This window comes from Aulonocara sp. 'chitande type north' Nkhata Bay, linkage group LG7, assembly GCF_057382095.1.
Source record: "Aulonocara sp. 'chitande type north' Nkhata Bay isolate Kocher_YH1m ecotype deep benthic linkage group LG7, A_spYH_male_GT1.1, whole genome shotgun sequence".
In the NCBI taxonomy this organism is placed as follows: Eukaryota; Metazoa; Chordata; class Actinopteri; order Cichliformes; family Cichlidae; genus Aulonocara; species Aulonocara sp. 'chitande type north' Nkhata Bay.
The window spans coordinates 2,454,542-2,482,298 of NC_141350.1; the positions used below are offsets into that span (position 1 = coordinate 2,454,542).

Consider the following 27,757-nt stretch of genomic DNA (forward strand, 5'->3'; position numbering starts at 1 on the left):
TTGAAAGAACATTTGTCCAGAAGGCGATTCTGCGGCGGCGGTGAGCGGGTATGACATGGGCATTGTAAAACCGCCACAGCGTCTCCAAAAATAAATTCATTGATACTGTTTTTGCGCTTTGGCCTGAACAGTTACTCAGTCACATGACTCGTGCCAGGAAGCCGAATATTTCACCGCTAGCATGGAACTTAGCATTGCTGTACATGCGTGTGGCGAGGCGGGGGGATAAAAGGTCTCTTGGCACCTTGCCATTTTCTCCTCAGTCCGTAAAGTTCCTCACATGTGTTTCCCCACTGCTTGTAATTCCACCGTTCCTCCGGTTTTCCACACATTCAGTAATCCCGTCTTCAGACATGAAACACATGCAGCACAAAGATGCTAGTTAAAGCATTTTTCATTGATAGATATTAAAATTCATTGTGAGCAGTAAATTGCTTAAGGCTTTTCATTTTTTGCAGACATTCATAATTCCCGCAATTTGCTAATTTAGTGACTTTGCAAGATTTGATCCCCATACCTCTCACCACAAAGTGCTGATCACATGAATGTCTACATGGTTTTGTTGTTTAATCAAATTTTACAGTCACTGCTTCCCTCTCTATCTGTTCTTTTGGCTGATACCTGCTCACTGGGGCTGTTTTCTTCTGCTAAGGTGTCAGAATGAGAGCGAGAAACTTTGATTAATTCAGCATGTTGCTGAGGTGAGCGATCTATGACTAGGTGAAAGCTCAAACATTTGACCTTGTGTGTGTTGGTGCGTGTTTTTCTGTACTCCTACATATGAATGCTGCTCTCTGTGGACATTTCTTTCTGTGTTATATGCATTTTGGATATTTTTGCTCTTTTTTTATGTATGTCTTCAACGATCATCATGGTCTTTCATACATATTAGACACCACACAGAGCCTAAGCTACAATCAAACAAGTCAGTGTTTTAAGAGTTCATAGGACGGGAATGAAGCCGACCGTCGAGTGAATGTTGTGACCTTTTAAAATTTTACATAAAAAGATGAAGTGTGTTTAAAGGAGCAGTCCGCTATTACTATATTACAATTTACTATGTGACTGGCTTATGCCTTTAAATAAAACCTTTCACTTCTGTCTATTTCAATTGATTTTTGAAATACTGATTATACCTCTCGTTGTACATACCAATTAAACGGGGTCATCAGTTTGCATGTTGTGTAAGAATCACCAGGAATTCTTGGTTGCCATGCCTGAATCACCCAAACAGAAACATGGCTCCTTTTTAGATTCATGTATGGGTTATCATCCATTGTGTAACATTTTCCAAGGTGGAGAAAAAATGTGCTCAGCTATGAATCTACAAATGTTAATTGTGATTTGTCAATAAATGCGGTACGCATATGTATCGAACAATACAAAACTTTGTGTTGAGCGCTCAGTGGATCTGCGTTCGACTTATCCGCCTAGGCTGCACTGTCGAGATCCACTGTCAAATGTCAATGACGCGACCGTGGCTCAGGGGGTTGGGAAGCGTATCTGTAACCAGAAGGTCGGCGGTTCGATCCCCGGGCTCTCTGTCCTGGTCGTTGTGTCCTTGGGCAAGACACTTTACCCTACCGCCTACTGGTGTTGGCCAGAGGGGCCGATGGCGCGATATGGCAGCCTTGCTTCTGTCAGTCTGCCCCAGGGCAGCTGTGGCTACAACCGTAGCTGCCTCCACCAGTGTGTGAATGCGAGAGTGAATGAATAGTGGAATTGTAAAGCGCTTTGGGTGCCTTGAAAAGCGCTATATAAATCCAATCCATTATTATTAATAAGGCACAATAATGTAGTAAACCACGCCACCATAAAAAGAGCAAGATGAAAAGATTTAGAATGAAAAAGGCTCACGATGTGCTATGAAAGACAGTTTTAACATGCTTAATTAGGTCATACATGTTGGACCTCTCTGCAGATTTTATGTAGTTAGGATGTAGAAAGGATGTGTGTGAATATACATCTATATCTATCTATAGATAGATAGATATAGATGTATATATATATATTAGGGGTGCAACGATACACAAAATTCACGGTTCGGTTCGATACTTTGGTGTCACAGTTCGATATTTTTTCGATACAAAAAAGTGTTCATGCTTTTTTAATTTGTCATTTATTAAAATTATAAATATATATTTTAACTCAAAAGTACAGTTTTTAAATTTAATGTTGCTGAAACAACAAAGTAATAAAATAAATAAATATATCTGCTGGAGAAATCCCTCATCTTTGGAAAAGAGAGTTTATTACAGAGAAACGTCTCTTTCCAAAATAAAAACTATACTATACGCTTCTTCTGGGCTATATTCTCAGCAGCATATTAAACATATCAGGTCCCCATAAGGAGAATCCTGTGCTAACAGCTGTCTAAATGACTCAGGTAAAGTTTGTAGCATGCGTGCTTGTTGTTTTTGTCTGCTTCGCTAACGCTAACGCACGAGTTCCCAACATGTAATTGAGCATTGCGTTGCACATCCCACATACTGTTTTACTTTTGTCCATGACGCGCTTACCTTCAGGGTCATACGTCACATGAAAACCAAAGGCCAGATCTGAATGAGGGTGGGGGAGGTTCAATTTGCCATGTTGCCACGAGCTTAGCTTCTGTCTTGCTAGCTTGCACTGCGCTCAGTGGATCTGTGCTCGACAGTGCAGCCTAGGCGGAGTAGTCGAACACAGATCCACTGAGCGCTCAACACAGACAGCATCGTCAGAAGAAAAGTTGATCAAATAAATTTAAAAATGTTGTATTGTTCGATACATATGCGTACCGAACCGAAAGCTCTGTATCGAACGGTTCAATATCAATACGAGTATCGTTGCACCCCTAATATATATATTTATGCCCCTTCACATAGCTTGTCCTCTGACTGTGTCTCTGCAGCTATTTCTCAGTTCATAAAGAAATACATACTGAGTCCTTCATGTTCTACTCTATAAAATGCACATACATACAGACCTATACACTGCTGTTTCATACAGCAATCTAATGCCTTTCTCATTTACAGTAAGGGTAAGTTTATGAGCCTGTGGTTTGAGACAGGTGAAGCTTGTTGTCCAAATCCCACTCCTGTTTTCTGCTTGGCTGGACTGTAATTTTCTGGGCTTTGGAGAGCAGGATACGCTGCCCTGCACACAGGAAAACAGGCCTGATGTGCACTTAGTCCCTGTATGTGGGCAAGCGATAAAGGACACACATACACACTGCTAACACCACTCTAACCATCTCAGAGCAAACAAACCTCTAGCTGCCATAATAGCTCTTACCTTTAAGAAATATAACCCCGGAGCTTTCAAGCAACAGGCTCACACACCGTTGCACTTTGCTGATAATGCCCGTGGTCTGTAAGTTGTTCTTACACATGCATGTTTGTCTCGTTAGCTTCGTTTCCAAGATGTTCCTCCCATTTCACAAATAAAAGAGGAAACGGTCCATTTTGAAGGTTGTTTTTAATAATTAGTTTTCCAGAGGTAGCTTCAAATGGAAGCAAACTTTAAATAAGCTGAAAAAAAGAAGAAAGACGCTCTTCAAAGTTTTCAATATTTTTTCTTGTTTCCAAGCCTTCCCCCGGGTCAGGATCATTCAACACTGAGGATTCTGTCACTATCCCGCTGTCCACCCAGAAATCCCCGTAAACCCCTGCAGACATGCTGCTGTGCCCCTTCTCCCAGATAACCTGATTAAACTTCGAGTGGCCTGTTGCTGAGCCTCAGGCATTACCTCGGCTAATTCAGCCTGTCTGTCGCCTGCTGAGCCACATGACACAACCCCTAATGCACTCTACTTTAGTAACAGGGCAGCTTCGCTTTCATCTGTAGATACTTTAGACAGAAACACTCTGTATTATTGACTCGAATTGCTGACACTATATATTCCATTTTTTAATGCAAATCGACTTATTAGGGTCACAAAGCTATTTAAATCTGTCCTGAGGGAGAGAGAAAAGTAAATACAGAAGTCAGTGCTAAGAATTATAGGGCATCTAAAATTAAAATACTTTGCTCACTTCATGACAGCCAAATGTTATTAAATCCCATCATTAATATTAGTTAGAATCAGCTGGGTGACCCTGAACCCTCCATACTGCAGCAGGCCAAGGATGCTGCACTCAGAGGTTCTTCTTCACTCACTGTAACTAAGTGATGATGCTTTGCAGTGCATCATGAAATTGGGGGAAATGAATTAAAACTTGTGTGATGCTAATTACTAAACACATGTCAGTGATATGATCTCACACAGTGATAAACCTGCAATACCGAAACACATGATTTCCTCCTGGTCTTTACATTGTGAATACTCTCTGTGTTAGGAGGTCAGGTGGCACTGCAAGTCGCATATTTTCACTGGTTCTTTGCTCACTTTTAGGTGAAAAAATGTGAGAATCTCACTCTTTTACATTCTTTACTGTGTACTAAAGAAGCATATTTTGCATATTTTTCATATGCAGGGAATTGCTTGTATAAAATTGTTGCAAGTTTGACATAAATGAGGTGGCAATATCAACCTGACAGTGTTTATTTGAGCTGTTCTTCTTCTAGGGCAGAAAGATTTGGACATATAAATATTTATACGAGAAGAAAAAGAAGTAATTTCTTGAACTTTTAATTTCTTGATTAATTGCACACATCTGTGTGTAGTTCATATCAGATCTGACTGCACGTGACCCAAATCTCTTCTATTAGGATTTTATAAAACCTTATAAAAACACTGATAGTCATAGTAGAAGACAGGTAAGCCTAGTTTTCCACTGGCTCTTCAAACAGTACCTTGAGTGCCAGACAAAAGGAGATTGAATTATACCTTATACGAGGGGGGTGTTTTGTACCACTATACACCAGGGAGAGCCTTTGTGACTCTTTCAGTGCCTTTCAGAAGCAGGATTATTTTTTATCTTGCCAGACGGCAAGCTGAATGAAAGATCATTTCTATCATTTTGTATCTTCTCTATACTTTTAACTCCCCTACTCTTTTTCACCTTCCATCTTTCATTCAATTTTCCTCCCTCCAAAGACCATCTATTTATATCTTCTTTTCCATTCCAAGGGCCTCTTTTCTTTTGATGTAATGATGAACATTTCATATCAGTGACTTTGGGATTAGAGAGCGCAAAAAGAAATCCACCTAACACAATCCAATATTCCAAAAGAATATGTGAGTGCTAGAGACCACTTTAACATTTTTAGGTCACTCAGCAGACGAGCCGATCGGCTTATTGAGGCGTCTGTTGTCCGTTCAAGAATCACAAGAATCATTCCATCTTCTACAGTATTGGACAGAATTTATTTAAACACAGTGATCATTCAGTGAGTCTTTATCCACGTTGTGCTCAAGGTCAAAGTCAAGGTCACATTTGTTGTTTCACATGTGAACTGGTTTGCAGCGTGAGCCAGACGAGCTGCTGCATCACTGATGTTTCTGCTCATTCTCGTCCGCGTGATTTAATGGACTCCTAACCTGGATGTAGTTGTTGCCTGTCTCTGCCACATCTATACGTTTGATTTGTTTTTTGGTGATAAAGATACGTGTATCCAAAATGTTCTCATCCCAAAACGTCGCTATGTTACGCGCTCCGAGGCATGAGAGCGGGTTGGAATGAATCTATAAATCTAAGGTTATAGTTAAGGTTAGAGTTCCAGAGCGTTTCATAAGGACGTGGAGGGGTACCTTTCGCGTCACTATGTGTGACACATCGTCGGTATGAGAATGCTGTCGTATATCAGTCACATCACGATTTTTAAAGTATTTTTCTATTCGAGTGTGACACTGCATCTCATCTCACTAGATCGTGATGACCTTAAGGCTATTAGGAACTGTATAAATATGTACCGTATTTCCAGGACTACAAAGCGCACCTGACTAAAAGCCGCAGGGTTCAAAGCTTGTGCAAAAAGTAGCGGCTTATAGCCCGACAATTACGGTAATCCTGTTATGACAGTCAAAGAGAGATGTATTTTTTTAAATATCAAACATTTATTGTGTACCAGTTGATATTTAGATAATAAAATATTCCATATCTTTGTCAGCAGCTCTGCAAAGCAATAGTATGCAAGGCTTCAAGTACTGCCCTTCTAGAAATGCTGCTGACATTAGTGCACTTTGGAGCAGCTGCCCTGATGCACCATTCAAAGCAATGCTGCCTGTAGATAATGACTCTTTTATAATGTAACGTCTTTGAAATTCACCAGAAGATTCAGAAGTTCAACACGCAGGAAATTGTTTTGTGAACCATTTGAAAAATGTCAGTGTGTGAGGAGAGTGGGCCAATTTGCTGAAGCATGTATGAACTTTATTGTTATTGCGATCTATTGCGACGTATTTTTCTCTTAACTGAAAGTGTAGCGTTGCTACTGGAGCGACAGGTTAGCTTTAACTTGTGAGAAGAAGAGAAAATACAAAACCAAAAAGATGAATAACAATAATGAAGAAGCTAGATGGATAGAGATGTACCAAAAACTGGTTCACAAATAAATATTTCTCTCTTAAATATAAGCTTCCACATCTCTTGAACATAATTCAAAATGAGCACGTTTCAATGATGCTATATTATTTGAAAACTGGCTGTGTTGTGAAACAGGTTTAACGGGGCAGCAAACTATGTTGCAGTTTTCTGTATCTTAGACGTTGCTCTGCTTTTCTTCATGCAACCTGTTGTCACACGTTACTAAAACCGCTTTAATGTTTATCAAGTTTAAAGCTCGAGAACTTTAATGTGGACGTTCAGTTAGAAATAAACAGCAATATGAAATAAATACCTTAAACTAAACAGCGTATTTTTATCACCCTGCACACTAAATCTCAGGTTTAATCTCTTCTCTTAGTTTGCACACCTGGACGACAGCACCCACCAACCATCGAGCCCCAGCTGTGTTTTCCCCTCGTAGGCCAGGCGTGTGTCATTGCAGTGCTCGATTTCATTCACTAATAAATTCTGCAAGATTCAGTGATCAGAACACGCCTGTTTGCTTTGTTGAAAGCTGAACATGGGGAAAGTGTGGGGGTGGGAAAGTTCTCCCACCTGTGGTCTGTCTGTGTTAGGCCACGACCGGGGTGGAGTGAAACCCACTGATGAAGGCTGAGCCACAGGACTGTTTGGGAGGCGCAGGGTGCTATTCATCTTCCAGCTACCGCAGAGCAGTTTCACTGGGATCTTAAGAAAATGGCAGGCGAGGCAGAGACCCTTTGAATTCACCTCCTCAGCAAAGGGAGGGCTACTTGAATGGCTCAGGAGGAGATGAATGTGAAATGAGGCAATGGCAGTGGAAGTCAGCAGAGGCACTTCCATATGCATGACTCGGTGCCTTTCAGCACTTTCCTTTTCACTCTTCCTATTCTTGTCTGTGTTTAAGGTTGTGATGAAACTACCTCAGCTCATCTACCTTCTCCTGTGCTTCCTCCACAATAAACCGTGTGTCAAATTGGCTGGGGCTTTAGTTCACACCTCAGCCTATACGACTACGTCACAAAGACCTCCTCCGTATTTAGTAAAAAGAAAAGGAATATTTGATATTTGCATGCACACAAACCAGAGAATTCCAGAATTAAATGCACATTTAAATATTCCAGTTACAGATGTATGCGGGGGATACCGTCGTATCAACAAAACACCAACAAAGCAAAGCAACAAAAGTGATTTAACAGTTTTGTAAAAGCTAAAGGACATATTGAACATATTTAAAGCCTCTATAAGTCTACAGGAGAGAGTGAACACTCTCCATCCAAAAGATATTCCCTGATTTGATGTTTTAACGACTGGAATGATGCAAGAGTCCAATCTAACACATCAATCCACTAGTTTCAAACAAGCTGAGTTCTGGTTACTCAGTATCACGCTCATCTGTGTTGAATAATGGCATCCAATAAAGTCCTTTCCACGCTCAAAAGGATGGCGCTACATTTCAAACCCTTACATGGATTAGAAAATTCCTTTAATATCCCTTTAATTTAGGATAAACAAACCTCTGTATACTCGACACTCGAGTAACAAATAAATGCAACCTTTATTCAGACATTTAGTTGATCTCCATACAAATCGAGACCACTCCAAGGGGACAAATGCCGTTGTTTCTGTGTGCTAATCATCTCAGCTCTGCGTCATGTTCGACTTGTTCTGACACAATCTCAAACTTGATAGAATCACGAGCGCAGAGGCAATCATCACAAAGTTATTATCAGTACCCTTACTGACTGGCATCAGGAGCCATCTCTGCTAATTCGCCCTGAGCAGTAAATGAAATTACGTATCTCATCTTGCACACATGTTAATTTTCAATACTGGGCTGAAAGAGGACAAAGAAGCATCTGCTTTTTGAGCAGAAGTTAGAGTTGATCTGTGTGAGGGATGTAATGACTCTGACAAGTCTGTTGTTGCTGAATGAAGCATCCAAGTACTTAATAAGTATATATTATGCAGTCTCCTGTTCAGTTTTAACCACCACCTTCATTTCTTTTTTTACTGTTATTGTTTGGAATTCCCAGTTCCCTGGAGGGAGGAGTGACTGATGATGGTGGTGTGTACAGTATATCTCGTATGTGCAATTTGCTGGAAGCCGGTTGGGTCTCAAAAGTATTACAGTATTTCAAAGATTCCCACATGTCAAGCAAAATGATAAACACATTTTCTCTGCAGTCTTTCTAAACACAGTCGTGAAGAGGAAGAGGAAGGCACCACAGGAGTGGATCCGCAAGCTTCCAGACATTAAGGACTTTGAGCACTGAGGATTTTTTAATGCGATTGTAAGGAAATAGCTTTTAGAGGTGACCCAGCAGTAGTATTAGCACTGCCAAAATGAGTGGAAAGAAAATGCTACACATGCTACTGTTACTCAATCCTGCAAGATAGGAAAGGTTTGTTTTTGTTTTTTTGCATCAAAACACAGAGCTGCTGTTATTTTTTCTCTCTGACCCAGTTCCATAGCATATAGATTGATTGGTAATTTATTTCAACATGTGAACAATATACAAGTACATTTAGAAAAGAAATGAGAGAAAAAAAAATACTATACAAATTACATACAAAAAAACATTCTGATTAATTTACATGTTGAAAGGGAGTGGGAAGAACCTGCACTGCATCATATTCATTGTTTACAGTTTCTACAGTTTAGTAACCTTTTTGGTTTATGCTAACAGAGAAGTTAGTCAAAATATATGCAGATGGACAGTAATTCAGTTAAGTCATTTTTAAATATATTTTTTAAGGTTGACATATATATATTCTAGACAGATGGATGGATGGATGGATGGCGCAGAGCCACTAATCATGGCAGCACAGGAACTAAGTACAAGATCCATAGAGGCTGGGGTCTATCACACCAGGCAGACCCCAGGTGCAGGCTGTGTAAAGATGAGACAATCCAGCACATAACAGCAGGGTGCAAGATGCTAGCAGGCAGGGCATACATGGAACGCCATAACCAAGTGGCCGGCATAGTGTACAGGAACATCTGTGCTGAATGGCCTGGAAGTCCCGAGGTCAAAATGGGAGATGCCCCCAAGGGTGGTGGAGAATGACTGAGCTAAGATCCTGTGGGACTTCCAGATACAGACGGACAAAATGGTGAAATAGTGATGGTTAACCAACCAGACATAACGGTGGTGGACAAACAGAAGAAGATGGCCATAGTGATCGACGTAGCGATACTGAATGACAGCAACATCGGGAAGAAGGAACACGAGAAACTGGAGAAATACGAAGGACTCGGAGAAGAGCTCGATAAGATGCGGAGGGTGAAGGTAACAGTGATCCCAGTGACTCCCGAGCTGATCGAGTGGCTCCAGCAGATCCCAGGAACAACATCCGAGATCTCTGTCTAGGAGCAGATAAGATACTGCGCAGGACCCTCAAGCTCCCAGGCCTCTGGTAGAGGACCGAGCTTGAAGGAGGGACCACCCGCAGGGGTGAGCGGGAATATTTATATATAAATGACTTACTGTCTGTCTGCATATACACTCACTAATGTTTCTCTTTTATGTTAAATGTTTTGAGGAACATTTAATATCATTTAAGAAATTACAGTACAGCTGGATTTGCCTTTTCCTCCATTTCAATTTTACTAATCTTAAAAAAATACGTTTTTCAATATTTTCGTTAATTTCCTGTGAAGCTGTATCTCCTCATTGCGTCTGTCATTATACAGTTTTCTAGTCTCTGGTCATAAAAAAGTACAGTTTGCTGTGGGAGAGCAGAGTTAAGATATCTGCACATTGCATAAGCAGTAGCTTCTGCGTGGATCAAATAAAGTTGTGTAAATCAGCAGTTGTAGGCTGGCTTTGTTTGAAAGACATCCTTTTTTATGTGGCAGTATGTGTTTGATTATCGTTTCCCTCCTTCTGTTAAACAGGTTATTGCTGTGCTGTTGGTGTGATAATAATAATCTAACTCTGCATAGACACCTCACAGCTTATGTTCTCATTAGAGCTCAGACACGCTGAGATGAAATCCTACACTGTGCACATGTATTAATGTGTGTATCTAAGTGTCTGCGTGAGTAACTGAAGTCGTGGAGATACAGTTTGCTCGTTGGCATCCGGAGGCAACTCATTTTACGTGTACGTCCCGAAGTTCTTAACTTGGCCAAATAGTTTGGCTCTAAGTACGTGTGAACCTCTCTGCGAGCCGCTCTATGGATAGGATGAAGTCACATGTGTGGAGATCATCATGCAAAAGCGCTGAATCTCATCTAATGATGAAGCTAGAGGTGGAAATGGTCCCTCTCAAGGAAAGCCTCCCATGGTACATTCTCACAGCAGAAGGAAGATATGAAGCTATTAGGCCCCTTACACCTAAAACACTTAGTTCAGCTGCATTTATGCGCATTAAAATATATGCTCTAGGCATTATGGTGATAGAGAGATAGAAGGACAAAGGAGGAGGAAGTCGGTGGAATAAGATAGCGAGAGAGTAGTGGGATGACCCTTGATAGGGAGGTTGTGTGATGCCATGCATTGCTGATAGGAAGAAGAAAGGCTGATAATGTGATGCTAGAGATAGAGGAGAAAGTCTTTGACTCACTTTCTCTCCAGCCCAGCATCAGTAATACAGGAAGTGAACAGATCTCTTTAGCCTCTTTAGAGATTTAGATAGAAATGAGATAATTACACATAGTACCTTTAAAGAATATAAACTGCAGACCTCATGGGTACAGGCTCATCTGCCGACATGATTTAAAAAGACTGCATGCTTAGATTATATCACAACTAATCCTAAAAGGAAATATCATTATATGTTCAGTCGCAGGCTCCCCGAAGTGCAGTTTGGGATGCAGGCTGTAGACATATTAGTTTTACTAGTCAATTCATTGTATTCAAATGTGCCACATATGCAGTTAGTGGATAAAAAAAGGCCCACATTGTTTCCCAGCCATTAATTTGTCTAACTGCAGTAAACAAAAGAGAACATTGCTGAGAAAACCTTTCATAAGAGGAAAAAGAGAGACAGCAGTTGCCTACTCAGGTTTTTCTGGCAGGGTGTGGTTGGTGGGTGCAGAGGAGGAGTAGAGCAGTGGGTTCGGGGTCTGGTTTTAGGGGAAGGTTGACACCACGTGAACACCACAGCTTATGAACATCATCTAATCACACCTTCCCTATTTCAGTAGTCATCGGGGCCAGAAAGAGGACAAGTCGGATCAGCTGACAGAATAACAACAGGAGCAGAAATGAAAGCAGACTGTCAATCACTGGGTGCAAGACAGTTGCTGGAAAGCAATCATGACTGTGCAGGAGTGGAAAATAAAAGCACAAACAACACGAGCATAAAACAGAGTTGTGCTAGACCTTCAACAGTAGACCTGAAGTCTGGCTGCATGTCGAAGCCCCAACCCAGGCAGCCAGCTCAGGCACTGGCTGAGATTCTGGTGATGCAACAGGAGAAGGAGGCAGTGCATCCGTAAACAACTGGAAGTGCTGCAGGACCAGGCTGAGTGGCAGACGGAGGTGTTGGAAAACCTCATCGCTTGGTCTGGTTCCTCCGAGGGACCACTGTTGCGCCGCCTGTAGATGATTCTTGACCCCCAGGGTTTGTTAGAGGTCTTTGAAGCCAGGGCAGAGCCTTTCCGGTGGCTGGAGGAGTGGGTCCTCTGTTTGTTGGCATTGCTGTTGGGAGAGGCCTACAATGCCAGGGCGAAGACCTCCTTTGGGGTTGTCATTAGCAAGGGGGGCAAGGGGCGGATGTTGCAGTAGGACCGGCCCTTCACCTCTGCAGGGCGGCTGCAGCCAGGCGGTTGCAGATTCAGCTGCTAAACAACGGGGCCCTGGAACAGTTTGTGGAGGGCTCACCGGCTGGTGGACTCGGGCTACATTCAGACCCTGGTCCACCAAACCCTTGTTCATCCAGGTGCATATTTCTAGGCAGAGTGGTTGGAGGTTAGGTGCCTATATGGGGATTTTCACAAATACAGCGGAACCCCGACTTACGAAATTAATTCGTTCCCGAGGGTTGAAGCATCCTTTTGAGTGAACGATAGGCTATAGGCTAATTGCTAACTGCAACAACAATACGTTGTTCAAGTGGAACAGCGAAGCGCAAGTACGAAAGCCAAGGGGGTTGTCACATGATTCGGAAGGCATTGTGGGCATTGTAGGCACTCTGGGCTCAGCCAATCAGAGCCAGCAGATTTCGTTACGTGGGCATTTTGCCGTAACACGGGCAGAAATATTGCCGTTAAGTGCCTTCGTAACTTGAATTTTTCGTTAAATGGGGTATTCGTAAGTCGGGGTTCCACTGTATCCTCTAGTGCCAGTGGAAATTAAGCATCAGAGAAAACGCATAAACTGAAGGCCAGGGTTAGCCTGGGGTGGACACACCCCTTAATTTTGGGAATGAATTGGCCAGGGTTCAGTAGATTAATGAACCCAGTGTGTGGAGGCGTGTTCACGATTGGTAGGGACATCCAGAGTTGGTGCTGCATTCAGCGTTGATGCAGGGTTGTCTGAATATGACTGTGGAGGAGGGGATGGTGGGGCCTTTACTGGAGGTGCTGTCAGTCCCAGTAACCCACTCCACAGATTTTCCACTAGAGCAGACTCTTGATGACACGCTACACTCAATCTTTGACTAAGTGATTGAAATAGATGGTCAAACTGCGTGCCCTGTAGCTGCACAGACATTCCCACATTTTGAATTGATTAGGGACAGTACAGAGGGAGTCGCGACACTCACAAGCACGAAAAACCCACCCAGTTGTTGGTGCGGATTAAGTATGATAAAACTGTGGAGCTGAGCCTGGTTAAAGAACGAGATGAGTTGGGGCCAGAGTAGTAGTTCTTGTGGTAAAGACAGATGTGTCGCCTACCGAAAGGTGAACGAGGGGTCACAGTTGGACGAATACCCGATGCCCCACATCGACGAGCACCTGTAAGACGGGAGGGGAAAATAAAAGCACAAAGAACAAAGCATAAAACTGAGTCCTCTACATTTTTATTAATAATTTATTAATTATGTTTTTTTTCATGGTCATCACACTAAGCCATCCAAATTAATTTGACGCTGGTACTTTTAGTGTTTTTACATGTAGCCGATTAAGTGGAAAGATTCCAGTGTAGTCTGTACATAATGTGTTTTGGCATCAGTGCAGCTACTCATCCAAGTCAAATACTTCTTGTCAGTAATAACAATTAAGTGCAAGAAAGACTTGTGTGAAACTGAGTTGACTTTCTCCGTACATGAAACTGAAAATAACCAAACAAGGATGTAACTTCTGTAAAGTGAACATAGATGGTCATGTTTCACCTCAGTTTATGTTTTAGCAGAGTACATTTCATCTAAAGACTTAAATGAAAAAAACAAAACTTTATAAATTGATGATTTCAGTAACTTGTCTTGCATGGTACTGTTGATCCTAACACTGTAATCTCTGATGGATCACTTTGGGATTTGTGGAAAGACTCAAGCTCCCCACAGCTGATGATTGTAATTATTCTCTTCCTTAAAAGCCACCAACGTGTGTTTGGCGTCCACCTTTGATAAAATACCGCCAAAGTCAACGAAATGCCCTGAAGCCTCACCTGCATTTGGATTTAGTGTTAATTAATGTTAGCATGCTATCACCTGCTAAAAACTGCCGTGCTAGCATTGTAATTATGTTTCTTAGCATATGTCTGTGAAGGTTCTCAGTCATCCAGGTCATCGTAGTCAAAGGAGCTTGCAAAGAAAAGCGTCTGGACTTCTTTGAGTTGCTTGAAGACGTTTCACCTCTCATCCAAGAAGCTTCTTCAGTTCTAAGGTCAAATGGTGGAGAGTCCCAGATATAAACCTAGTGGGAGTTTCCCCCCACAGAGGGACAAAAGGACCCCCTGATGATCCTCTAATCACCTGAGCCAAGGTGTGAAAACAGGCGTGGGTCCCAATCAGCCAGGGTTTCAGGTGAGCTCATTGTGAAACCTGGCCCCACCTTATCATGTGATTTCCTGAGGTCAGACGGCCCAGGATGTGAGTGGGTGTTAAGGCGTCTGGGAAGGGATCTCAAAACTGGATTATAGATGGCAGAGAGTTGGTGTCGTAAACCCCGCCTCTGTTCAAAGATGGTCGCTCACAGTGGACATAGATGGCTTCTTTCACTCCTCTTTCAAACCATCTGTCCTCTCTGTCCAAAATGTGAACATTGGCATCCTTGAACGAGTGACCTTTGACCTTTAGATGCAGATGGACTGCTGAGTCTTGTCCTGTGGAGGTGGCTCTTCTGTGTTGTGCCATGCGCTTGTGAAGTGGCTGTTTGGTCTCTCCAATGTAGAGGTGAAGGTTCAAGGTTCAAGGTTCTTTATTTGTCACATGCATAATTATACAAGTATAACACACAGTGAAATGTAGCCTGACACGCTCCTCGACATGTGCAAAAATGGGGGGGGGGGTGTAGAGGAAGGACATTATATATATATATATATATATATATATATATATATATATATATATATATATGTATATATATATATATATAGTATATACACTGGGTGAATGTGCAGTAGTAGCAGCAAGCAGGTGAATTCTGTACATTAATATGAATAGACATCTGACTATTTTACAGGATAGACAATATAAACATATTTAAAATTAAAGGAATTGAAATGTACATTGTGCCTTGGTTTAGTGTCTGGAAGAGTCCTGTCTCAGTCAATTATAGATGATGTGAGAGGGCGGGTGTGTGTGTTTAGGGCACGGATGGCTTGGGGATAGAAGCTCCTCTTGAGTCTCTCTGTCCTTGCCCGGAAGATGCTGAACCTTCTACCAGATTGCAGAAGTTGGAACAGTTTGTTGCCAGGATGGGACGGGTCCTTCAGTATCTGCGCTGCTCTAGTCCGGCATCTCCTGGTGTAGGTGTCCTGAAGCGGGAGGAGAGCAATCCTGCAGCAGCGTTCTGCTGTACGGATCACTCTCTGGAGAGCTTTTTGGTCCTTCACACAGCTGTTCCCAAACCACGATGTCATGTTCTGTGTGAGGATGCTCTCCACAGCGCCTGTATAGAAAATCCTGAGGATCTTTGGAGAGACCCTGAACTTCCTCAGTTGTCGTAGGTGATACAGGCGCTGCCTAGCCTTTTTGGTCTGAGCATTCCTCGCTGCACTGTACAGCAAACACCACATTGTTAAGTTTGTTTTTAGGAGTTTTGTCTTTTGGGTGAACCAGTTTCTGTCTGAGTGTGTTGCTGGGTCTGAAGTACACTGGGATGTCATGCTACACTTGAATCACAAGAAGTACTGCAGCATAAGGAAAACTGCAAACATTAATATTTAATGTAGGCCAATACAAGATCCCTCAGTGAGGTAAAGGAGGTAAACTAAATAAGTACAGGATAAGTCTTATATGTTATCAGTGTTTTTTTTTATATGGGTATTTTTGTGAGTGCTCACAAAGAATACAACATATATAGTCATAAAAAAAGAGGCCACAGTGGACTGCAAGCCATTACGTGAAATAAGTATTTGATCCCCAAATAAAGCAACACTTGGTATTCATGGAGAAGCCTTTGTCACGGGGCAGGATGTGTCTTGAAGTTGGTCACCAGGTTTGCACTCATCTAAGGAGGAAACGTGTCTCACTGCTCCTGACAGAAACTCTCTAAATCCTAAAGTGTTCTGGCTGAAAGAAGGAGGTTCTCATCCTCAATGTTATGGTTCATGGCTGAATCCATTGGCCCCTCAGTAGGTAAACAGCCCCAAAGTAATGTTTCCACCTCTGTGATTGATTGTGGGGATGATGGTATTTGTGTCCTAATCAGCATTTCTCTTCCTGGGGGAAACTGTGGTTTCCTCTGGGTTGTAGGCGATCAGATGCTTATTTTACTCAGTGAAATGGAAATCAGTGGATAATGTTTTGTTTTTGTTTATTGATCTAGCTATGTTTTTTTTTTTTATTTCTAGTGGATGTTCTATCTGTGTCTGTTATGGTGTCAGTTATTTTATGGTCATTTTCAGCTACCAAGCATCATTGTTACGTATAGACGAATATAAAACACATTTTTACTGACAAATGGCTTTGTATTTAAAGAGCGGTGAGACAACAGCACATCATTTGAGCTTACCTGCAGTTCTATGAAGAACGCTCTAAATAAAAGTTAGTCGACAACTGGAAAACAAAATGTCTTTAACTCGTCTTTGTGTTCTTTCACACAGCTGGAGGTATCGACCACAGACTACAGTGGAAACCTTATCGAGGGACCACAAGTATTCAGGATTAATGTCATTGACCAAAATGACAACCGTCCCATCTTCAAAGAACCACGGTACACAGGAGAGGTGCTGGAAGGATCCCCTACAGGTAGGTGACTGTTGAGGGACTCTGGACAGAACTGAGGTCTAAATGGGTTTAACTACACAATAATGTTACACATAGTGTGGCTGTTACACTTGAGATGTTCTATGATCTGCAGCAAGAAAAGGTTGTGTTGATGACATTTATACTTCTGTCCTGAGCTGTGTGGTTTGTGGCAGAGTCAGTATCACATTGCTAACCTTAATCATAAAATCACATAAAGTCCAATATCATTAGTGAAAGCAGTGAACTTCTTCTGTGCTACTGTTTGTATGAATTCAAGTATTGGTGTTTTCATATTTATACACCGCAATACAGATATGAGTTTTGTTTTGTTTTTACAACATTTACATCGTTTGGCAGCACTTTTTGGGTAATGGTATCCTTGGAAACAGAGACAGACAAATAAAGGACATTGAAGTAAATGAAATCTTGTTGGTTGCATAGGCTCTCTGTACTGTGTTATTATTGGTATTGAGAGTGTTAAACAGCAAATTCAAATATTGTGACTTTAGTCTCTACTTTATCAGAATTTTCATTATGTGTCTACATAAGCCAAACAAGAGTTTCTAGCAAATTAAGATAATTATTCAGGTCATTTGGTAAATTACTTTTGTTATATTTTTAAATGTGGTTGCTTGAAATGTGATCTTGTCACATCTGTTATAGACTTTGCAGCTGTTGCAGTAAATTCTCTTCCCATCTCTGCTGCGAACATCTCACGGTCAAGTGTTTCAAAATAAATCATTTTGAGGCATGGCTGGCAGAGCCTTTATGAAAACTCTTCACCTTTGACTTCTGGTGTAAATGTTGATATTCTCTTAGATGTATTTGTCACTTTGTCACCATCGCTTCCTTTCCCGTTCTCTGAGCTGCTGTCACTGCTATAACTGTTGTTTTTTTAATGTGACAGCTTCGCACTTCGAGCCCAGAATATAAATAAATGCAGCTCAGACGTACATGATTTCAAAAAGTCCTATTTTGCTCACCTTCTGCCACCTGCATAGAAATGCAGGATGTCTATGCATAAAGCTGAAACTTCAGATTGAAAAAATTGTTGCTTTTTCTTCACGGGTTATATAGAACATGATTCATAGGCAATAATTTGCGGAGGTGGTAACATTTTGCACAAAATGTCTTTTGGTGCGTTCTGCCAAGTTTTGTTTGGGCGTTAAATGATTTATTGTAGTGAACACATTTCAATTTATGTCACATAAAAGTGGGTTACTTAAGCTGTTTCAAACTTTCACAAATGGATGCACTGCTTTCTGAAGACAAACAGGAGCGACTATTGTGTCTTTTACTTGTGTCAGTGCATACGAGCAAAGTGTCATAATGTGTTTTCATCTGTCATAGTTGCGCTGTCCATGGTGCTGATGATGCTCGTGTGTCCCTGTTGGGCAGGTATACACCTACAGACCCTCTGGGAGAAATGCAGTCAATGTAAAATATAAAGTTGTATGATTACAAGAACAAATGGTAAAATAAATACACGATGCTTCTCACTGTGTTTGTTCTGACGTTGTGAACACAAAAAGCAAACTCCTAAACACCTTAATCACCAACAGAGCTTCCCGGATAAGATGGATGAGTCACCAGGCACAGGAGACACACACACACACACACACACACACACACACACACACACACACACACACACACACACACACACACACACAGAGAGACGTTTTGAGCTGTTGACAACTTCATGCTGACTTGTGTTATGAATTGCTAATACAGACGCTGCTTATGCAATGGTATACATTTGGTAAGCAACAGCATGTCATTACTGGCTGTACAGAACGAGATAATAGGCCGACAAACTGCACAGTTAAATCCTGTTAGAATAATACAGTCAAAACAAAAGCGCACTTTGATGTCAGAAATCATGTCAAAAGTCTCACTGTTGAGCTCTGATGTCAAGAAAATACCAAATAATTGGATGCCTTTGTTTTTTTTGGTCTCTTATTTTGCTACATTTTCACGATGTGGTTTCTAAGGCTGAGAATGTCTCGAAGCTGCGTCTGTTGCTTGTGGCTTTTTTCAGTAATTACAGTGATGCATGTGTCTGTGTGAGGTGTTTACATGTCACTGTATGTTTCTCTGCCCACTCTGTACAAACCCAGGGTGCATCAAACACAATAATCATATTCCAGAGTGCTTTAATTCACAGCTATTCATCACCAATAACTCAAACAGGTAGCTAGAAAGAGGATTCGTGAGGTTCACGTGGTTGCCGGTATTGGTAGCGTAACAACACCAGTGGCTGTAGTGACTTCAGACCTGCTCATAACATATAGGCAGAGTTTGATTATTGTACGGACATATCTCATGTGTCCTGAGCACTTGTGAACCTTTGCAGGTAATATCCTGCTACGTATTTTAAAATTCACCAGAAATGTCCAGTACTTGAAAAAATACAGACTTTTGAAAATGGGCTCTTCTTGATACACCCTGTACTGGACTGTATATGTCTGAGCCAGTAGCAGCACCAGTAGCAGCACCAGTAGCCTATGGGAATTAAATAGGAAATATGACAGGCAGGAAAATCTTAATTGGTTTGCCCCACTGGGTGCAAGAGCTCATATAACCCTGGAACCATCACATCGTACTAGCTTTTAGAGATGAGTTGGTTCAGCAGACAGGTTTACTTTGACTTTTCTATTTCAGTGCCAGGAAATATCATTTAAAAACGCTTACTGGGTCAGCTCTGACATCATCTGTTAGTAACCATCATGCAGCTCCGCTTGATCAAATTTAAAATGCAATTAAATTATTGTGTATTCTTTAAAAAAAAGTGCCTGTCTGAATAAACCAAAGTAGATAAACTGATTTTATTTCCAGTGTGGTGTGATCTGACAGCTCCTTTGTGCTGTAGTTGCCATGGATGCCAGACTTAATTGAGCTCAGCGATAAGATGAAGGATGCGGTTCTGAAGACTCTACGTTTTTTTAACATATGCCTGCAAATCTGTCTACTGAACAGTCTACTTATTCAACATGTCAGCTCAGCCTTATTGATGTGTTTACGATGAATCAGTCATTCAGTTCATGCATTCAGCCGGTTGACCCTTTTATACGTCTGGTGGTCATTAACTGCAGATTGTGAGAGGATTGAAGCAAACACAAAAACATATTTGTTAATGATTATTGCACTGCTTTAAGTGCTGAAGGTGCACACGCTTCTCTCTGGCTTTTTCTTTCTTTCTTGTCATTTTAGTTGAAAAGTGGTGGGGCACCATAAAAGGGGGCAGCGGGCCACCAATAAAATGTCTTTTCTGTGGCTGTTTTTTTTTTTCTTATTGGACAAAGAAGAAAATGCCGTAAGAATAGTGAGCATTATATTCAACAGTGAAGTTACTGGACATAAACTCAAGCAATAAAGAAAATAAAGATTTCTTAGTTTTTTACATATTAGAATGTACAATTACATGTTTTAGATCATAAAACAACTTTTCATATTAGACAAAGACAAATTAAATACAAAATATAATTTTAAGTGATTTCACTTATAAAAGGGAAAAAGCCAAAAAAGCCCTCGTGTTAAATTATGGATTGACTGTGATTAATCACAAGTTTTTCTTTTTTTTTTTTTTTTTTTTTTTTTTTTTTTTGGCCTGTCCCGTTTGGCTCTTTTGCATCAGAATTGTTGTCTAAAGGCAAAGAAAGATGCCCAACGGATTTACTTTACCAAACTGACCATCCCAGCCTTGCCATAATGGTCCATTTGATTCACCTTTTATTGTTTATTTTATTTTCACTTACTGAATACGGGACAGACTTGACTGGGGGAAAGAAAGAGGGAAAGAGAAACAGCTGAGAAGAGGGACGGGGGAGAAGGGCAAAAAACAAAAACCAACAGAACGGGCAGAGAAAAAAAAAGCATATATCAATCACCTGGATCACCTGCTGAGAAAGAAAAAAGAAAGCAAGCAGAAGAGAACAAGAGTAATAGAATAAACAACATCACAATGATATATGGGAATATGACAGTAAATACTAAATGTTAAACATTATTGTGCAGCACATAAGATCAACAGAACACAGTGTGCTTTGAGGTAGGAGCCAAAAAGGGTGTAGTTTGTGGGTGTGAGCACCCGTGTGTACACCTGTGAGCATGGACGCGCTTGTTTTTTTAAAAGGTTCCTTCATGTAACGATCTGCTAGAGGGTGTGGGGGGGCCACAGCCCCGTCCTCCAGGGCATGAAGCAGGTGTGGAGGAGATCAAAACTCCAGACATCCAGAGGCCCCCAGAACACAAGAGACCAAGGAAGACCAACAGAGGGGCAGCTGCGCCACTGTCCCAGAAAGAGCTGAGGAGAGTCCCAGATGAGGGCTCACTCAGCAGCCGCGGAGCAGAAGCCAGGGGGAGTTGCAGTGACGCGCCCGTGAGCTCCGCCGGGAGCCGGCTGCGCCTGAGTGACCGAGCCCCAGGCCGAGAGGCCGGGGGCACCCCACCTCCGAAGTGGCCCGAGCGAGCCCCAGGCTCCAGGCCCCGATAAGCGGCCGCCAAGGAGTGAGCCGGTGTGTACCTGGACGCCCATCCCCGGACACAAAGAACCACCAACGCACCGATGTCTGAGGGGGTCCGCCACTGGCAGGGGAAGTGGTGGTAGGGGGAGATAGGCCTCCAAACCTTGGAGGGCCTGAGATGTCCCCAGAGAGGTGGCGCCTGACACCCAACCTGACATATAGACACAGACATACAGGCACACACAGATACAAACATCCATTCCCACCCTCATGCTCTCATATGCACTTACTCCACACTCAACCAACGTGGAGACAGACATAAAGAGACGTTGTACACACGATCACACTCCCCAAGCATACTCTACAAACCGGGTCTAGGTACCCTTGCCCCTGGAGGGGGGAACTGCACCCAGACCCAGGTGGTGTTTCCCTTTTCCCTGCGGTGGGGGGAGGCAGACCGCCCCGACTCCGCAGCAGCAGGAAGGCTCCACACTCCAGACCGCAGTCGGACGGCCAACTCCTCCTCCTAGCCCCCCTGCTCCAGCAGGTCGCAGAGAACGGGGGTGAGAGAAGACTCCGAACCTCCCTCCACCCGCTCATTGTAATGTTGATGCATGTGTGTTCTAAGGTGCATTTAAAACCCAGGAGGGCATGGAGCTACCTGCCAGAGAGCAGCAGGTAAGCGCATGGTCCCTCCTGATAGCCCTCAATGTCTACGTGTATTTAAAATTGAGAGGTGGGCAACGATGCCAGGGGTGGGGTGTACACCCTGATGGTACTTTGGACTCCGTGTATCGTGCCCACCCCCAAGATCCTATATGTATGTGTAACGAGAGTGTGAGTAATGTGAATGTCTAAGTTGTGGGATAAAATTGAGGCAGAGGCAGCCAGAAGGGGACAGGGGGGGGGGGGGGGGGTAGCCTCCTCTGCACCCTGGTGACATACCCCTACTCCAAGGCCCTGCATGTGTGGGTGGTTGTGGTGGAGCGGGAAGAGGGAGGCAGCTGGAGATGGGGAGGGAAGGAAGGGACACAAGTTTTTCAACCCTTTAAAGCCGGTTGGAGCCGGTGTTCTGCACGCTCTGTTTTGCGTAACTAGTTTTAAATCCCGGTAGAACCGGACCCACGTAAGCTAGCGCAATAATTTTTTTGCATATGAAACCGGAGGAGTTGTACTTACATCTTATGCCATCAGCTTGTCCTCGGTCACGGTTTCCTTCCACATATAGCTTTGAAAAAACTGCATAAAAAGCACTTGCAGCAACAAAAACATAATATTCCAGAAACACGCTTTGCCGATCCGATCAGCTGTTTGTAACACTTCCTGTCCGCCATGACCTGCCCAAAACTGGAAGTGACGTCATTTTGCGGAAATGTAGTTTTTTACCATCAGGGCCTCATGAGCCTATACTGGTGTTTTTAAAAGTTATGTTTGACTTTATGACTTTCTGTGTCGTTTCTGGGATGCTGAGGACTCATATTGCACTGCTGGAAATAGTTTATTTTGATGCACATGCTGTTTTTTTTTAAATTTGCAGTATAATATTTATTTTCGTTTTTCCTGCAGTATATAAAAATTGGTGTATTTCAAAAATAAAACTATGAAGACACTCAAAATAAATTTCCTGTGGTGGGAAACTATTTTGTGCAACTTTTTTGTATTTACAGTTTTGAGGGATAAGCCTCTTAAATTTCTCTAACTAGAAATATATGTTAAAAAAACAAAAACGATTTTCAATTTTTTTGTAGTTTATTGCACTTTTTTGCAATTTATGTAATTACTATGCACTTAATGCAGACATATTATTAAAATCTGGGTTATAATGGTTGTATTGATGTATAGCAACTTGAAATGCTCCCAAAAATGGCTCCACAGCATGTAAACATATAAAATAAGCTCTGGCGGACTTGGTTCTATGGTAGGTCTTAAAGGGTTAAGATGACTGTAATTGCACCACACCAAGGCTTTGTTACTGCTAAATAAGGAAATCACTCATACAGAACCTGTGTGACAAACTGAAGAAGGCTAATATATCTAAAAAAATAAAGACCCAATAGTTTTTGGAGAAACAAGGTGATTCCAGAGATTCCTAATGTGGAGAACAGAGGAGACAAATGCAGACAAAACAAAGTTTTGGACCGTAACATTGAGGATGAGAACGTTAATGTTAAGTGAAAGCCAGCTGTTTATTATGGCTGAAGGAGAAATACAAAGCGATGCACAAACAATAACCTAAACTGGGAAAGCTCAAGGGGGGATGAGTCGGACTACAGAGATGAGGTCAACAGACTGACTGAGTGGTGTTCAGTTAACAACCTCCAACTGAACACCACGAAAACTAAAGAACTTATCTTGGACTTCAGGAAGGGCAGAGCAGACCCGGCCCCACTTTACATTCACGGGAGCTGTGTGGAGAGGGTACACTCCATGAGGTTTCTGGGCGTGCAGATATCTGATGACCTCTCCTGGACTGCAAATACTACAGCGGTGGTTAAAAAGGCCCAGCAGCGTCTCCACTTTCTGAGAGTGCTCAGGAGGAACAACCTGGAGGAGAGGCTGCTGGTGACATTTTACAGAGCCACCATAGAGAGCATCCTAACGTACGGCATAACAACATGGTATGCAGGGTGCTCAGCTGCAGACAGGAAAGTACTGCAGAGGGTCATCAACACAGCCCAGAAGATCACTGGCTGCTCTCTGCCCAGCCTGGAGGTCACTGCAAACTCTCGGTACCTCAGCAGAGCTGGCAATATCATCAAGGACTACTCTCACCCCAGCAACCAACTGTTTGAACTATTACCGTCAGGCCGACGGTACAGGTCACATAAAACCAGGACAAACAGATTCAGGGATAGCTTCTTTCCCAGAGCTATCACCGTAGTAAATAAGCACAAAAACAATTGAACCTATTCCATACCGTCACTGTCATTATATTATGCTGCTATTCATACTGTCATTATATTAATGCTGCTATCCTGTATATATTGTACATACTATTGTTTGAGTACTTACGATTGTTTTTTTTGTACTTTTTATATTTTACATTTATATTTATTATTGAAACTTGCACCAAGGGAGTGGCACTCCAATTTCGTTGTACTCTGTACAATGACAATAAAGCCTATTCTATTCTATTCTATTCTATTCTAAATATAAACGTGGCCACACAGATACCTGGAACATGGAGACATGACGCAAAAGACAACAGACAACCTGACACTGAACAAAGGAAGACACAGCAGGGTAATAAGGGAAGTGGAAACACAGCTGACACAAATGAACATGACGCCACGGGGGAAGCAAAACTAAACACACTGAACATGCAAACACGAGACTGTCAAAATAAAACAGGAAACGTAATGAGATGAAGACTGTGAGAACACATGACATGGAAAACGCAGACAGGAAACACATAACAGACTGAGGAGACGGAACGATGCACAAGCAGAGGAACATGGAAACAGCTAAGAGGAACGAGGCACAGACACAACAAAAGACGTACACAGGAAACAGAAAACGACACATAAACAAAGGAGCGCCAGGACATGAAGCCTGCCAGACTAAGAACTAGACTGAAAATCAGTGGCACAAGGTGCTTTTAGTTCTAATCATTGTTAGCACCGAGTACACCGAGTGTCCAACATCATCTGAAAGCTTTGGATTGGAAAAAGCTTTCAGCATAGCAATTGCCAATGCAGTAAACGCATACCTGGACAGAACAGCACACAGCAGATGCTCTGCCTGGAGCTCGGACATGAACGTTACCGGAGCAGTGTAGGATCATCTTGACGGAGAATCAAATAAAGGGCTTCCAATAAGGCTTTGGAACGTCCTTCAAGAAACCCGGAGAGGTATTCCTGAAGAATACTTAAATAAATTACAAGTAAGCTTGCCTAAGAGACTTTAGGCAGTGTTCAAGAAAAAAGGTGGCCATGCCAAATATTGACCTTCAAGCCCTTCTTTTTTCCAGCGACAATATTTGCTATCTTTCCTACATGTGAGTGTGAGTGAATAATGAAAGCTATATTTGTGTCATGTTGCAGTGCATGCATGAGGTTATGTGAATAAGAGTGCATGTGCTCCTACACGGTGTGTGTGCTGCAGAGTAGTGGCTGGGCAGCAGGGGAAGCTGTAGGGGAGAATGTCACAGCGCTCTGACATTTCTGTGCAAACCGATAACAAAGACAGCCAATGCCTGGGTCTGCTGGCAAGCCCTCTCCTAACTCTGTGTTTACTCCTCCACTCACCATCTTTTGTTTTTATTCCACATTATCTCTTTCATTTTCTCTACATTCTCTTGAGCTGTGTGCACAGTAACACGCTTAAACAGTTTTGCTGTCTCTTTGCTTTTCAAATCTGTTTAAATTAGCTTTCTTTCGTTCTTCTTTTTGAGGTTTTCTGATTTTGTTTTGGTTTTTGCATTTTGACTTACTCTTCATTTCATTCTTGTTAACCCAGATTCCCCCTCTCTGAATCTCTGAATCTCTGAATCTCTGAGCTGGTGTAGTAAAAAAGAAAAAAATGTCACACCAAGTGGTTACCACTCCAACAGTCTTGCTCCCGGCCAGCTAGACCTGACACTCTGCAGTTTGTCTCCCTTGAATTTTCTGCCTGACAGAGCTGCACTGTCTAACGAATGCAAATCTGTCCCCCAAAACAACAATTACTTAGAAATGAAAGCCTTAGAAATTTCCAGAACAGCGAGGCACTGTTAATTGTAAAGAATGTCTCCCTCACAGGAGTAGTAGCACATTCATACATGACTGTGTTTGGTGGCAAATTAATATGCACATTTTACCCAAGTCAGTTCTAACAGCATCAAGGCTGCGAATGAGGGAGTTAATAGTTGCATGATAATGGTGTTATTTGTTGTTGGGATTTTCACACCCACACTAAGTTTATGCTTCACTTCACAATCATGGACAATCATGTGGATGCTTGCCAGAACAGACCTCTGAGTTTGGTATGTAGGTTGTGTAATCCCTTACATTCAAACAAATTTGGCTCGCTTCATCACGGCGCTGGTCTGGGGTCAGCATTTATTCAGCTTTAACGTCACTCTGGGTTCTTGGCTAGCTTAGCGTTAGCATGCTGTCTGTGCAGGTTGCTTGCCAGGATCCAAAGTTGTGTTAACAGTATAATGCCGTCGTTTCTGTTCTGGAGCAGTCTTCAGTTTACCATCGCGCTCGCAGTCTTTTGTGCAATAGAAATAAAAGTTATGTCCATATCCACGCTGTAGACCGAAATCAGCTGATCGTAGAGAGAGGGCAAGAACCGATCGATCGGGAGGGAGACTAACGAGCACCGATTCTCTACAAGAACCGGTTCTCAATTCCCAACATTAACCATCTCTGTGACCCAGTGCTGCTAAATTTGATGTAAAATGTTATTTTTAATTTTGCATGATTTGTTGGTGTTATTGATCGTTTCTGCACTGTATACAGAGTAGATACTATATTTATTTAGGATGTGAGTAAATTACTTGAGTAACATAAATGATCAGACTGCGGGTAAAATGAGAGCCAAAATGTGAACCCAGTAGGATACAGTGTTTGTTACAACTGGGATCTTAAATTACGGTCCATCAGTACATCAGTGAGCCTTAAATGTCTCTTTTGAAATTACAGATTAAACACAGGTGTTTGTTTTGGTGATTTTCACCGGACGTCACAACATTACATAGTCAACGTAAACATCAAACCCAACGTTTAGGGTTAGGCTTTGGTTCTCTTTTAAATAATAATAATAATAATAATAATAATAATAATAATAATAATAAAAACAGATTTGCAAATCTCATAAAAGTTTAAACAGTGAAACTTTATAAAATATACTCATTTTGAATTTTGATGCAGCGACGTGTCAAAAAAGTTAGAACAGGGGCAAAAAAGGCTGAAAATGTCAGCAGTAGTGAAAAGAAACAGCTAAGTAAAAAAAAAAAACCTTTTGCAACTAATTAGGTTAGTTAGCAACAGGTCAGTAACACGATTGGGTACAAAAAACATCTTAGAGAGTTTCTCAGAGGTTCAGCTACAAAAAAGTGTGCAACAACTTCAGAATAATGTTCCTCGGTGTAAAATTCCACAGTGCATAATATCATCTGTGGAAATTAGTGGAGTTAGTCAGGTAATAATAATAATAATAATAATAATGATGATGATCATAGCATTTTAACAAAGGGCTCAAACAAAGGGAAGAAGATTCAAGGCATGATCCGTCACAGCATGAAATTTGTACAAAATCTGTGCTAAATGGGCACATACACAGTAAAAGATGCATTTCATGAGCCGGAGAGAATATAAATGACTAATATTAATTGCATTCTGTCAGAAGAAATCTCTGCGTATAAACTAGTGTTAGCAGTAATAAACTGTGTTTCCAGTAGCTTTAGGAGTCACTTGAGAATTACGGGCATCTGTTAGTGGATTCACGGGCAGAAAAACGTCAGATTTGAGTTTTAGGCGTGGAATTTAATGTTGCTGGAAAACTGCTGTGATGTTCTTTTGGTAATTTGTGTTTATCTTTGGTTGCCAACAT

At 41.9% G+C, this 27,757-nt stretch overlaps 1 protein-coding gene across 1 annotated transcript in view; it reads left to right on the forward strand.

Annotated features, from left to right (window-relative positions):
* Positions 1 to 27,757, forward strand: part of cdh13 (cadherin 13, H-cadherin (heart)) — a 423,814-nt gene that overhangs the window by 216,479 nt on the left and 179,578 nt on the right. The window contains exon 7 of the mRNA XM_086297939.1: positions 16,610 to 16,754. Within this exon, the coding sequence (XP_086154065.1) occupies positions 16,610 to 16,754 (145 nt within the window). The remainder of the gene's footprint in view (positions 1 to 16,609; positions 16,755 to 27,757) is intronic.